The 15444-nt window shown below is 36.7% G+C and overlaps 1 protein-coding gene and 1 pseudogene across 4 annotated transcripts in view; one reads left to right on the top strand and one right to left on the bottom strand.

Moving 5' to 3' along the window:
- Positions 1-15444, top strand: part of MICU1 (mitochondrial calcium uptake 1) — a 231387-nt gene that overhangs the window by 53183 nt on the left and 162760 nt on the right. For all 4 annotated transcript variants that reach the window (XM_045842201.1, XM_045842198.1, XM_045842199.1 and 1 more), the window contains exon 3: positions 11005-11179. In XM_045842201.1, coding sequence (XP_045698157.1) covers positions 11005-11179 — 175 coding nt within the window. The remainder of the gene's footprint in view (positions 1-11004; positions 11180-15444) is intronic.
- LOC123821103 lies at positions 3610-6646 on the bottom strand (annotated as a pseudogene).

Below are 15444 nucleotides of genomic sequence, written 5' to 3' on the forward strand. Positions count from 1 at the left end.
ACTTTCTTCTGTGTTTGTTCCTCTGACTGGATAATTTCAAATGATCTGTGTTTGATTTAATGAATTCTTTATTCTGCTTGATCAAATCTGCTTTTGAATTTTTCAGGTCAGTAATTATATTCTTCAGTGCTAGAATTTCAGTATGCTTTTAAAAATATTTTTATCTCTTGGAATACTCATTTTTTAGTGCATTATTTTCTTGAGTTTATAGAGCATCTTTATGATGGGTATTTTGAACTATTTTTTAGATAATTAATATTCCTGGTTTTTAGCATCAGCTTCTGGAGATTTATTTTGTTCCTGTGCTTGGGCTGCATTTCTGTGTGCATGTGTGTGTCCGTCTGTCTTGTAACTTCATGTTGAGGTCTATGTTTTTGAAGAATCAGCCCCATATCCCAATGTTTACATACTGGTTTAATATAGGTGAATACCCTCAGCTCTCAGTCCAACTGTAGATTCTGGGTACCTCTGAAACCTTTTTCAGATAGATACAACTTCTCTGGCTCTGGGGGGCAATTTCCCAATTAGAGTCTTGCCATTTCCTTTTTCGGGAGTTTGTAATGTCTTGGTCTCTCTGGTGTTTGTCTGTGACACTGAAGATTCTCTGGTCTACAGCAAAACCCATCCCACTGTCTTATCAGCCATGAGGCATTCAAAATATGCCAGTTTCCCTTCAGCACCCAAAGTCAGGTGAGGTAGATACCAATCCTTCAGGCAGCCCCGTGAAGAGCTAGAATGCCAGATACACATTCTACTTCTTTCCTTCCCATCTGAGGGAGAAACACCTTTTCCCAGTTACTCCAGCAGTGGCAAACCACCTTCTGTTCTTCTTTGTTCTCAGTGGCCCCAGGCATGCAAATTGTGCCACTTCAGTTGGTGCTCTAAGTGAGGTGAGCAGAAACTAGTTCCTGGACAGCCTCTGAATAGTTGAAATGTTGGACACCCATTCCGTTCTCCTCTTACCTCCCTGTGGGAGGAGTCTGTGCTGTTCACTTTCAGTGGGCTGTGCTTTTTTGGGGGAGGGGCTGGCATAAGTAAAGTGAAATTGCTCCTCTTACTCATTTCAGTGTTTCTGTTCTTGGCATTGTGCTTGCTGGTGTACTACTACTTCTTAACTGGATTTAGGAAATTTCATAAAGGTATTTTGATCTATCAACATTAAACCAGTGTTTCTGTGGGTGAGAAAGACTGGGATTTCCTATTCCACCATTTTGCTGACATGTGTTTAATAATTATTTTATTGGTTATTTTACATTGTGAATACTACATTGTCAAGTGTCTGGATTTTGTTGTTTTCCTTTAGAAATACTGATCTTCATGTTGGCAGGGTGTTAATTTGAACATTTCCCACTTGTGAGTTCCAGAAGTTATTGGGCCTACAATTCCTTGGTAATTGTTATTTGCCCAATTTTGGATAATTTAATCCTAAAAATGCACTACTTAATTTTTAACTCAGGAGACCCCAGTGATTTGTGGAACGTTTTCTTTGTTAACTTCCTTTCTCTGGTCCTCTCCTCACCAACTCGAGTCACCTCATACTCTCCAAACTTTGACCTGTCTTCTCAACTTAGCATGATTACTCTGTTTTCTTGGAATCTTGTTCATGATCTGGAAAATAAAATGGCTTCCAACAGAACTTCATGGCAATTATATGCCTAACTTCTCTCAGAGTTGCTATATATTGTTCAGTATTTGAAGATGTTTGTTCCAAATATTTTGTTCAGTGTTCTGTAGTTTTTTTCTCTCTGTAGAAAGGCAAATCTAGTGCAGTTACTTCATTGTAGTTGGAAGAAGTCCTCTTTCTGTATTTTATAAGTTCTGTAATGTTTTATTATTATTATTATTATTATTATTATTATTATTATTATTATTATGTCATAGTGCAATGGCTTCAACTATCAGGAATAATATAGGAAAAAACAAAGTGATTCTTGTAAGCATGCAAGCCCTAAGGTGGTACAAGTTGTATGATGTAATAGGGTATAATCTGTCAACTATATGTGAGCTCATAGAGTATCATGGATATCAACCAGTAAGTTTTACAGAAGAAATTATAAATGCTGTTTAATTAATTGAACTGAATAAAACAATGTGGTTAGGGTAGTTTCTGTTATACCAGATGATAGTGAATGTCTATAGATTTTCTGTTTTAGAATTTTAGGTTTTTGAGAAGTCACCTCATAAATCACCCCTTCCAGGAGATTTTTCATGACCTTTTTCTGTGTTCTTACTTATTCTTTTATCGGTGTGTTTGTTTTCCCTATTGATTGTCTATGTTTTGAAGACAGAGACAGTCTTATTCATTTTCATCCTAGCAACTAGTATAGGCCTTAAGCATTTGAATGATGAATTGAACGAAAGCTGTCTCCTTCTGGATAGATAGCTTAGGTTTCCACTTTATCAGCCCATTATCTTTTAGTTATCAAGAGTTTTCTAAGGGAAATAAAGCATTGAAATGATCAGTATGTCATTTGGTCCAGGTTTAAAGAAAATTTGAGCTATGGTAAAAAGGTCTTTTGGACCAGGTTGGAGTAAAGTATTAGGTCAGTGTGGTAGTTTCTTGTTGCTTTTCAAAACTTCTTTATTTTTAGGCCTTTACAAACATTTTTTTATTTTTAGCCTTTAAAAATAAATTATTGTTCTTGCTTACAAGTTCAAATAATTCCTTGCCTTTGTTAGTATTTAGAAAATATTACTTGTAAGTAAATGAAATAAAAACTATTGATTCAAATTTCTGAATAGTCATGTGAAAGGAATACATTGAGAATGTTATCATAAGCTGTAGGGGGAGCTAGGTGGAGGTGTGAAGGGATTGAGTAAAATAGAAAAAACTTGTGGACAAGGATAACTGTAGGTGATCGCTGGGAGATGGTGATAGAAGGAAGTGCAGGAGGGTATGGGGGGATATAAATGGTGATGGGTGGAGACTTGACTTGGGACGGTCACACAATACAGTGTACAAATGATGTGTTATAGAGTTAGATACCTGAGACCTGTATAATTTTGTTAACCAGTGTCACTCCAATAAATTCAATAGAAAGGGGGGAAAAAGAATGTTCTTACATTACAGTATCTTAATCCCAATGTATTTTTTCCCAACCCCATTTCAGATCAACATAGTAGATGAGGATTTCCATTTGTTTTCTTTAATCAATAACAAACACATTGCATGCTTTCTCTATGTAAGGCACTGGGTTAGGAACTCTGGATACTTAAAAGAATGCAGTGTCCATTCTCTTTTTAATGACCTTGTCTTTTAGGTTGAACCATAGAACATTGCTTATATTTGACAGGTTTTTTTTTATAAGTAGGAAAGAAAAATATAGGGTTAAACATACCCTTTTAATTAAAAAAAGTACTTTTAAGGTTTAAAAGTGTTTAAAATTCATAATCCCTAGTAGGAAAAAATTCTCTGAGAGAATACCAAAATGGCAAACCACTGTAAAATGTTGCAGCTGCATTTGGGACAGAGGGGTAGGGATTCTCTTCAACACACCACAGCTTGCTTCATGAGAAGGTGAAAGGTATACTGGTTTGTATTATTGGGACATTCATTGGGCGATCCAAGTTGCTTTTCCTTCAGCAAGGGCTTTATCTGTTAGAAGGGCATTAAACTTGACCTCCAAATTTGGCTGACAATTTACTAATGAGATTCACAACCATTGGGTTGCTCTAGTATTTTGACATATTTATTGGGTTCTGAGCACATCCTGGAAGGCCACCATAATTTCTGGATTCTGCGTGGCTGGCTGGAAGAACCTCTAGGTCACTGAGAATTTCATTGAGCCCAGGCATTCCTCCCATTCCAGGCATTCCTCCAGGAAAATTACCAGGCTTTCCCCCAGGAAAGCCACCTGGAAAAGAGCCATACCAAGCTCCTGATTGTCTTCTGGCTTATTCCTTCCTCTGGGCTCTCTCATGGTCTTCCCATGGTCTTCTTAACTCTTTCCATTCTTTGATCTCTCATGTTTCACATTTCTGCTCATACTTTCTCCAATGTTCTGCAATTTTCTGGGCCCTTGGTTGAACTTTTCAGCATTGCATTAGCATCTTCATCATAATCCAATGTGCCTTCCAGGGCAAGATCATGGGCTGCTTCTTCCCATGGGTACAGAATTCTGTGTGCTTTCCCTCGCCATTTATAAGGCTGAGCTGAATCAGGCTTTTATTTCAATAGCTCTGTCGCAGTCTCAGATGGCAACATTTGGCTTCCGTAATTTGATGATGATACTGGCTCTCTTGGCATACAAAATCTCCAAGCAAGGATTCAGCTTGATGGCTTCTATGAACTAGTCAATGGATTTCTGTAGTTCACCATCACTTAGAACAGATACCTTCTTATCATGTGCCTGATCTATTATCTCCTTGGCTATCTCTACATTTTCTTTTTAAATGTTTTATTGATTATGCTATTATAGTTGTCCCATTTCCACCCCATTATTCCCCTCCACCCTGCACACCCCCTCTCACTCGCATTCCCCCCCTTTGGTTCATGTCCATGGGTCACATATATAAGTTCTTTGGCTTCTACATTTCCCATACTATTCTTAACCTCCCCCTGTCTATCTTCTACCTACCATTTATGCTACTTATTCTCTGTACATTTTCCCCCTCTCTCCACGTGATTTCCATTTCTGTGATTCTGTTCCTGTTCTACTTGTTTGCTTAGTTTGTTTTTGTTTTTATTTTTGTTTTAGGTTCAGTTGTTAATAACTGAGTTTGTTGTCATTTTACTGTTCATATTTTTTATCTTTGTTTTCCTAGATAAGTCCCTTTAACATTTCATAAAATAAGGGTTTGGTAATGATGAACTCCTTTAACTTGGCCTTATCCAAGAAGCACTTTATCTGCCCTTCCATTCTAAATGAAAGCTTTGCTGGATAGAGCAATCTTGGATGTAGGACCTTGCCTTTCATGACTTGGAATACTTCTTTCCAACCACTTCTTGCCTGCAAGGTCTCTTTTGAGAAATCAGCTGACAGTCTGATGGGAATTCCTTTGTAGGTAACTGTCTCCTTTTCTCTTGCTGCTTTTAAGATTCTCTCCTTATCTTTACTCTTGGCTAACGTAATTATGATGTGCCTTGGTGTGTGCTTCCTTGGGTCCAGCTTCTTTGGGACTCTGAGCTTCCTGGATTTCCTGGAAGTCTGTTTCCTTTGCCAGCTTGGGGAAGTTTTCCTTCATTATTTGTTCAAATAAGTTTTCAATTTGTTGCTCTTCCTCTTCTCCTTCTGGTACCCCTATAATTCGGATGTTGGAACATTTAAAGATGTCCTGAAGGTTACTAAGCATCTCCTCATTTTTTTTTAATTCTTGTTTCTTCATTCTTTTCTGGCTGAATGTTTCTTTCTTCCTTCTGGTCCACACTGTTGATTTGAGTCCCGGTTTCCTTCCTGTCACTGTTGGTTCCCTGTACATTTTCCTTTATTTCACTTAGCATAGCCTTCACTTTTTCATCTATTTTGCAACCATATTCAACCAAAGCTGTGAGCATCCTGATTACCAGTGTTTTGAACTGTTCATGTGCTAGGTTGGCTATCTCTTTATTGCTTAGTTGTATTTTTTCTGAAGCTTTGATCCATTCTTTCATTTGGGCAATTTTTTTTTTGGTGGGGGGGGCATCTCGGTGCACCTATTACTTAGTAAGGGGCAGAGTCTTAGGTGTTCACCAGGGCGGGTCAACTCACACCTCTGGGTTGTGATGCTATATGTGGGGGAGGGGTTTCGAGAGGGAACAGTGCCACTTGTTCCATTCTCTGCCGATTTTCAGTCACTTCCCCTGCTACCCACAGTCAAATTGGGCCCTTCTGGTTCTGATTCCTGGGTGGGTGGGCTTGCATACATTCTAGGACCCTGTTGGTCTCTTCAGTGGACTCTCCTGTGAGGCTGGGAGTTTCTCCCCCTCTGCCTCAACCCCCACTGGTGTTTTCAGTAGAGGTTTGAGGTTTTATTTCCCCGTGCTTGAACTCTGGGTTATGTGGTCTGTCTCGCTCCCCAGTTGTTCCTCCCAATTTATCTGCACACAAATACGGGACCGCCCAGTGCACAATCTGCCGCCTTGCCAGGTCTGGTCCACCAGCTGCCTGCCTTGCCTGCCCTGGTCCCCCAGCCACCACCCTGTCTCGAGTCCTCTCTGCCTGGATGCCTGTCTCTGCCCCTCGTACCAGTCTGTATGAATGTTTCTTCTTTAAGTCCTTGGTTGTCAGACTTCCATACAGTTTGATTTTCTGTCAGTTCTGGTTGGTTTTTGTTTTTAAATTTGTTGTCCTTCTTTTGGTTGTGCTAGGAGGCACAGTTTGTCTACCTACGCCTCCATCTTGGCTGGAATTCAGTCTTATCTCTACATTTTCATCTCCTGTTTCTCGAGGGGCATCAAAGTGTGCTTAAACCACACCCTTATTGTCAATTTCTAGATCACTTTCCTCACTTGATCATTCATCTGTCTTTATTTCTTCATCTTCTTACTGTCTGTTTTTTCTCCCTTATTTTCTTCTAATTTGGTTTTATGAATAGCAGGTAGTATTTTACCTCCCATGCTCTCCACCCACTCCCCCAGGAAGTGCATTTCCTCAGTATGCAGAATGCTCAGATCCTGCTGACATGTTTTCACAAAGGCCTGAAGCTCTCTCACTTTGTGAGGATCCATGGCCAGGAAGTGGCAGAAGGCAGTGGGGGCAGCTAAGGTTGCTAACTCAGCATGACTGTATGGAAGGGGACAAACAGTTTTTGATTTGTAAAAACAAGGATCATGTGAGTCTACCCAATAGTTAAAGAGTAAGATGGATTCTGGGAAAACATAAATAACCATACAGAACACTAAATTACATGTTATGATTCATTGAATAAATGGTGTAGGAGTTTAAAGAAATGGAGTCACTACCTTGGATAAGGAAGTTGGGAAAATCTTCATAAAATAGATTGTCAGTTTCAACTTGTTTTTTTTTTTTTTTTAGATTTTATTTATTTATATTTAGAGATGGGAAGGGATGGGGGAGAGAGGGAGGGAAACATCAATGTTTGGTTGCCTCTTGCTCACCCCCTCCTGGGGACCTGGCCCGAAACCCAGGCATGTGACCTTACTGGGAATAAAACCCACAACCCTTTGGTTCACAGGCCATACTCAGTCCGCTGAGCCATACCAGCCAGGGTAGTTTCAACTTCTAATCAGCTAGAGGGGCTTCTAGCTGATGTGGTCTGTGAACATTCAGTTTTTTATTGCATTTGATAATTGAATGAAACTGGAAAGCTTTCTTGTAGAATTTTACTTATGTACAAATTTTTATTTGAATACTTGTTTTTGATTCTTTTGGTCCCACATTTCTTCTTTCAGTGCATTTTTATTGTGGTGAAAAATAACCATAAGATTTATTATTTTAGTGACTTTTAAGCATACAGTTCATTAGTGTTAAGTGTGTTCACATGATGTCAAAACAAATCTCCACAACTTTTTCACCTTGTAAAATTGAAGCTGTATACCTATGAAACAACAGTTCCTTCCTCCCCTCTTGCTGCTGCTTCTAGCTACGGCCATTCTACCTTCTGTCTCTATGAGGTAGATGATATTAGCTACCTCACAGAAGCGGAATCTTACAGTATTTGTATTTTTGTGGCTGATTTATTTAATTTACCATAATGTCCTCAAGACTGACCCATGTTGTAACTTGTGACAGGATTTCCTTTCCTTTTTTGTATTTTTCAAACTTTTCTTTAAATTTTTTTATATTAAAAAAAGTTGTACATAATTAATACATACTCTTGATGAGTTGCAGATAAGTATATACCTGTGACCCATACCACACTCCATGTTATAAAATTCTCCCATGACTTCCAAAAGTTTCCTCCCACCCTCTTATTTTTATTATTATTACAGATTTTTTGGTAATAAAACAATGTAAGATCTGTCCTCTTACGAAATTTTAAGTGTACAACACAGTGTTGGTAGCTATAGGTACTATTCTAAACAGTAGATTTCTAGAACTTATTTATCTTGTTTTTTTATTTGTGCTATTACGATTGTCCCAAATTTTCCCCCTTTACCTCCTTCCACCCAGACCGCCCCCCACAACTTACTCAGATAATCTCCACACTGTTGTCCATACCCATGGATAATACAAGTATGTTCTTTGGCTACTCTATTTCCTATGCTGAACCATCCCCGTGACTATTCTGTAACTACAAACTTGTATTTGTTTATCCCTATACCTTTATCACCCACCCCCATAACCCCCTCCCATCTGGCAAACATCAAAACATTCTCTGTATCTATTTTGTTTCAGTTCTGCTTGTTCATTTATTTTGTTTTTAGATTCAATTATTGATAGGTAGGTATTTGTTACCATTTTATTGTTCACATTTTTGATCTGCTTAAAGACAACCCTTTAACATTTTATATAATATTGGTTCAGTGGTGGCAAACTCCTTTAGATTTTTCTTGTGTGGGAAACTCTTTATCTGTCCTTCAATTCTAAATGATAGCTCTGGTGAATAGAGTAATCTTGATTGTAGGTCCTTGCTTTTTATCACTTTGCATATTTTACGCCAATTGCTTCTAGCCTGTAAAGTTTCTTTTACAAAATCAGCTGACAGTCTAATGGCAACTCACTTGTAGGTAACTAACTGCTTTTCACTTGCTGCTTTTAAGATTCTCTGTCTTTAACCTTTGGCATTTTAATTATGATGTCTTGGTGTGGACCTCTTTGGGTTCATCTTACTTGGGACTTATTTGGGACTTGTATGTCTCTTTCGTTTACTGAGTTAGGGAAATTTTCTGTCATTATTTTTTCAAATAAGTTTTCAGTTTCTTGTTCTCTCTCTTCTCCTTCCAGCACTCCCATGATGCGAATGTTTGTATACTTGAAGTTTCCCAGAGGATCCTTAAACTATCCTCATTTTTTTCTTGGATTCTTTTCTCTTCTTCTTGTTCTGATTGGGATTTTTTTGTTTTTGTTTTTGTTTTGCTTTGTTATAGTCTAAATCTCTGATTTGATTCTCAGCTCTATCTCCTCTACAGTTGACTCACTGTAAATTGTTCTTCATTTCAGTTAGTGTGTCCTTCATTTCTGACTGGGTCTTTTTTATAGTTTCCATGCTCTTGTTTATGCTGTTGAGGTCATCACTAAATTCACTAAGCATTTTTATAACCAGTGTTTTGAGCTCTGCATCTAGCAGTTCACTTGTCTCCATTTTGTTTAGTTCTCCCTATAGAATTTTGCTCCATTCCTTCCCTTAGGCCATGTTTCTTTGTCTTCTTATTTTGGCAACCTCCCTGTGTTTGTTTCCACATATTAGTAGAGCTACTTCAAATCCCTGGTTCAGTAGTGTGGCCTAATGTAGTAAGCGTCCTGTAAGGTCCATGGCACAGCCTCCCCTGTCACACAAGCTGGGCATTTGAGGTGCGCCCACCATGTGGGCTGTGTATACCCTCCTTCTGCAGCTGAGCCTTGATTGCTGTTGGCCAATCAATGGGAGAGATTTACCTAGACCTACACTGTCATCTTGAAGTTCTGTGCCCCTATCTTATAATTTAACTGAAATTTTGTGCCCTTTGGCTAACACTTCCCTGTTTCCCCTGCCCCACCCCCTGGAAACCACCATTCCACTCTTCTTCCTCTTTGATTTTGACTGTTTTATATTCATCATTTAAATGGTATAATGTAGTATTTGTCCTTCTGTATCTGGCCTATTTTATCTAATATGATGTTCTCTAGATTCATCTGTGTTGCTGCAAATGCCAGGATTTCCTTCTTTGTTTAATGCTGAATAATATTCTATTGTATATGCATAGTACATCTTATTTATGTATTTGTCAATTGATAAACATGCCTTGGCTACTGTGAATAATGCAGCAATGAACATGGAAATATAGATCTCTTTGTGATGCTGATTTTTAGTTCCTTTGGGTACCTGTCCAGAAATGGGATTGCCAAATCATATGGTAGCTCCAGTGTTAGTTTTTAAGATCCTCCATACTGTTTTCCATAGTAGGTGTATTATCCCACCTATAGTATATCAGGGATTCCTTTTCTCTACAGTTTCACCTACGCTTATTATCTGTGTGTGTGTGTTTTTTTATAAAGCCTGTTCCACAAGGCATGAGGTAATACCTCATTACAGTTTTGCATTGTGTTTCTCTGATGATTATTGATGTTGAGCACCTCTTCACATAAATGTTGGCCAGTTGTATATCTTCTCTGGAGAAATTTCTAATGGCTTATTTGGGAGTTTCTTTGCTATCATGTTGTAAGAGTTCCTTATACATTTTTAATATTAACCCTTTATTAAATATATGGTTTGTAAATATTTTCCCCTATTCCATATGTTGCCTTTTCATCTTGTAAATTGTTTGCTTTGCTGTGCTGAAGCTCTTTAGTTTCACATAGTCCTGGCTGTCAATTTTTGCTTTTATTGCCTACACTTTTGGTGTCATATCCTTTGTTTTTATATATTTATTTTTAGAGAGAAGGGAAGGGAGGAAGAAAGAGAGGCAGAGAAACATCAATGTGTGGTTGCCTGTCATATGTCCCCCACTGGGGCCTGGCCTGCAACCCAGGCATGTGCCCTGACTAGAAATTGAACCAGCGACCCTCTGCTTCACAGGCCTGTGCCCAGTCCACTGAGCTACATCAGCCAGGGCTCATATCCTTTGTTTTTAAAGCTGAATACTATTCTATATATATGCCACATTTTCTTTATCCATTCATCTGTCAGTGGACATTTGGGTTGCTTCCACATTTTAGCTATTGTGAATCATGTTGCTATTAATGTGAGTGTGCAAATAAAAACATTTCTATATTATCCTGCTTTCAGTTCTTTTGGATATATAACCAGAATTGAGATTGCTAGATCATATGGTAGTTCTATCTTTTAATTTTTTTAGGAACTCTTCATGTACAACTTTTTACAAATTTCATTGCTATTGTTTCTGCTAAGCTGTATATGAAAATATCTATTTGATTAATATGATGGACCTTTTTGATTAATTTAGGATTTTGTCTGTATACCTAGAGCACTTGCAGAATCTCCACCATCTGCAAACAACCTGAAAAGTGAACTTGGTGACAAAGGAAAGAACAAAGACGAAGGGGAGGCTTATAGCCATGAAAAAACTGATGGAGGTATTTGTCCTGAGCCTTGTCCGGAAGAGAAAAAGAAGAAACGTTCTGGATTCAGAGACAGAAAAGTATGAAACACAGTTTTATAAATTAATCAGAACTATAGTTAATTCAAAATTCAGATAATGCAGTTTAATCTCTTTTATGATATATTTCAGATGGTTCATGTTTATCTTGAAATTATTTACCTCTGCACTATTTTCTGTCATGTTCTAAGGCAAGCATACTGTTGGAATCTAAAGTTACTGCAGTTAGGAAAAGGACCTAAGATTGGTAATCATGATTAGAATATGCTTTCTTCTTTCTTTCAGTTCAGCTACCCAACGTTGACTCTTTCTTTCTGGATCTTTCTGATGTTGAATGCTCTCATATATATTAATTGAGTCTGTGTGGTAATACAAATTTATGGTGCCAGGTTATAAAGGCAAAATAAAATCTCTTGGGAAATATACAGTTATTTCCAGAAAATCAACTAACTTTGAGGACAGCATAAACTTCAGATGACTTGAGCATTCTATGCTTTTAACATCAATTGCTGTTTTTCAGCTCTATGTCAGAAAAATTTTAGTTTCACTATAACAATGCCTATGACATTGGGCATTTGAATTCAGCAGACATGATTGGTGAGAAGTCAAAAGGCTGAATTTATTATTTTGCATTTTAACATTAAAATTCAGGGAATTGCTTTCATTTGCTAAAGTATAGCTAATCAATGCAAGAAGATAATTTGAGTTATTTCTGTATTGTGTGTTTGTGGTTTCTTTGAGATATTTGAATTTTCTGTTTGTCTTTTTATATGAAGTTATTACATAAGTTTTATCACTTTCTAAATTCATTTCTTATTGAGGTGAATTCAAACAAAAGTTAGGTATCACAAATTAATTGTTAACTACCCCAGTGTTTGAACAATAATACATTTATTTAAATCTTTTGCCGAGTCAATTCAAGAAAGTACAAATTTATCTTGCTCCAGCAGTTTCATTTACAGTCCAGCTTTTATAAAGTAACACTCAAATATCCCAAATAAACACCAATTTTTGAACCTTCCATTTTCCACTCCCACTCTCTGTTCAAAAGACAACCATATCTCTTATGTCACCGAAAAAATTAAAGCTATCAATATAAATTTGTAATTCTCACATCTATGAAACCTTTCTGGTCTATGTTTGAAATAGTTCTTATTTCTTTTTCCGAAGTCTCAGTGGAAGAGCTGTTTTTTCCTGTACAAGCATATCCATTCCACATGATATCCTGTCTCACCAAGAACTGATGTCAACACTTATTCTTTCTTTATGCTGTTTTATTTTCAGTTGCTCTTTGTCTGTTTTTCTTTTACAGAATCTACATAGGCATATTAAAGATTCTACTGTATTTAATTAAATAATAAACTGCATTTTTTATTGTGCATTTTTCCTAGCTTCTCTCCCATTTATTTACATTCTTTCCCTGCCATACCACACTGCTCCACTTTTTACATGCTGTTTTTGACATCCTCAGTTTTCATTTGAACTTTCTGCTTTTGTTCTTTTATGTTCTCTCTTAATTTTCATGTAATACTTCAAATACCTAAGAGAAAAAATAAAGACTACTCTATTGAACATACATGTACCCAACACTTGTTTTTATCAGGTTTTAACATTTTGCTATATTTGTTTCAGTTTTTTTAAAAGAAACAATGAAATTAATATGAAAATATGTTTCTATATATTGTTTTCAATGCCATTTTTCTCTTTTCCACTTTAGAGTGGAACTAAAGGTAAACTAGTGTCCTGAATATACTATTTATTATTTCTATGTATGGCCTGATTCTTTTGTGTGTTTTACTTTAACTTACAAAATTTATAGATGCAAAGAGTTAGGGCAGTCATATCACTTAGTTCATGGATACATTTTTTGTTAGTTTGTGCATGCCCTCTCTTTCATTTAGTTTTGCTTTAATTTTAATTTTTAAATTTTATTGTCCCTTCTGAAACCTTAAGTCAGGGGTGTCCAACCCACAGCCTGCAGGCTGCTTACAGCACAGGATGACTATGAATGTGGCCCAGCACAAAATTGTAAATTACTTAAAACATGAGATATTTTTTTTGTGATTACGTGTCACAGTGTCAAGTAAAATAAACATCCGTACATTCTCACTATTTGTACACATGTGTGGCTTCAGTTTAACAGTGGCATGCAGCTTCCAGTGTGTTATCTTCCAAGTGCAGACAGTAGAATTAACACCATCAGACGTTAGATGTGCTTATGGTGACTTAGCAAGGCCGTAATTATCAATATTTCAACCTACCATTACAACGTTAGGCATTTAATGTTATTTAGACATCAGGTGAGCATTCTTACTTGATTATTAAAGTTATTTCCACACCCATGTGGCACCTCACACATGGCCTGCCATGCTTTACAATCCGCCCTCCACCTTGCTCTGCATCGGCATCCGAGAGAGCTGTGGAAGGGTCCAAACCTTGCTTTCTAGTTCCTGTCAATTAATTTTCAAAATAAAAGTAAATAAATCTCCAAATCTATTATTATTTTTTTATTCTCAGCATGGCTTCTACAACATCTCAAAAGAAAAAGGAACCCTCAAAAAGAAAAATTACAGATAAAAGAAGATTGTTCAATGAAAATGAACAGCCACTTTTTTGTTGAGGCAGATATGTGCTTCAGTCTTTTTTTTTTAAGAAGAAATACAATTAATATAAAAAATACATTGCTGTATATTCTTTTCAATGCCATTTTTCTCTCTTCCACTTCAGAGTGGAACTAAAGGTAAACTAGTGGTAAACTAGTTTAGAGATAAACTAGTGTCCTGAATATACTATTTATTATTTCTATGTATGGCCTGGTTGTTTTGTGCACTCTGCTTAATTTGTACAGTTTGTGCAAGTTTTCAGAGACTATAATTTGAAAGGCATTATATGCAAAAACATGCTGTCAAATTCAATGAGTATGAAAGATTGCATCTCAAGGACAAAATAGCGGAACTGAAAAAAAGTCTGTCTTCTCAACAAAAAGTTTTTCAAAAAGTTACAACACGGGCAGATTCCATTGTAAAAGCTAGTTATGTGGTAGCATATTTAATAGCAAAAAAAATCAAAACCATTTACTGATGGTAAGTTTATTAAGCAATGTATAGAAAGCATAGCAGATACAATTTACCCTGAAAAAAAGGGAGATATTTCTAAAATGAGTTTGTTTCACCAGATTATAGCCAAGAGAATTGAAGAAATTGGAAAATCTATCAAAAGAAGTTTGGCGAGTAAAGCTGCTAATTTTAAATTTTATGCTTTGGTGATGGGTGGTAATGCTGATGCTACAGATACAGCTCAACTTGTGATTTTTATTAGAGGTATTGATGATGAATATAATGCCACTGAAGAAATGACTTTTTTAGTGCCATTAAAAGACACAACTAAATCAAGAAATTTGTAAGAAGCAGTAAAAAAATACATTAAAGTGGTTTTCTTTGTCCATTGTCAGCATATCTGGTATAGTCACTGACAGTGCCATGGTGACAATATGTGAAACAGAGGTTTCTGTAAAATTGATAGAAGACGATGCAATTGCTACCCAAAACTCACGTTTGATGAAGTATCATTGCATCGTACATCAAGAAAATTTATGCACAAAAGCTTTAAAAATGGATAACATCGTGCAAATTATCATCAAGACTCTGAATTTCATATGAGTCAAGGGATTGAATCATTGCCAGTTCCAGGAATTCATTAAAAGTATTGATGCTGACTATGGCAACATCATTTACTTTTCAGAAGTAAGATGGCTAAGTCGAGGCCAAATGTTGAAAAGATTTCATGATTTGCGACATGTTGTTGTTTATGGTATTAAAAGTGCCAGAACTTGACACTGAAAACTGGCTTACAGATTTAGCATTTTTAGTGGATTTAACCGCTCATTTAAATGAGTCAAACATGCATCTTCAAGGTGAAAACCAATTTATCAATACCATATTCCAAACCATAACAGCATTCCAAATGAAACAAATTGTGGTGAGGTCAAATTAAGGCAAACAATTTTATGCATTTTGACATGTTGGCTAAACACAGTCCTGTGAACAGCAAAAAGTATGTAGCCTTGCTTTTTGATTTGATAAAAGAATTTGAAAACAGATTTCAAGATTTTCAGGAAAATAATCAATATTTTACTATATTTGCAACTCCACTTTTGGTTGGCATAAATACATTACCTGCCAATTTTCAAATGGAATGTATAGAGCTGCAATCTGACATTCAACTAGGTCCTATCTTCCCAAATATCCCTTGCTTCACAATCACACCTTATTCATGTCATTCACTATTTGGCAGCACCTACATTTGCA

Source organism: Phyllostomus hastatus, unplaced genomic scaffold, assembly GCF_019186645.2.
Source record: "Phyllostomus hastatus isolate PE091 unplaced genomic scaffold, TTU_PhHast_1.1 phas_contig_38, whole genome shotgun sequence".
In the NCBI taxonomy this organism is placed as follows: Eukaryota; Metazoa; Chordata; class Mammalia; order Chiroptera; family Phyllostomidae; genus Phyllostomus; species Phyllostomus hastatus.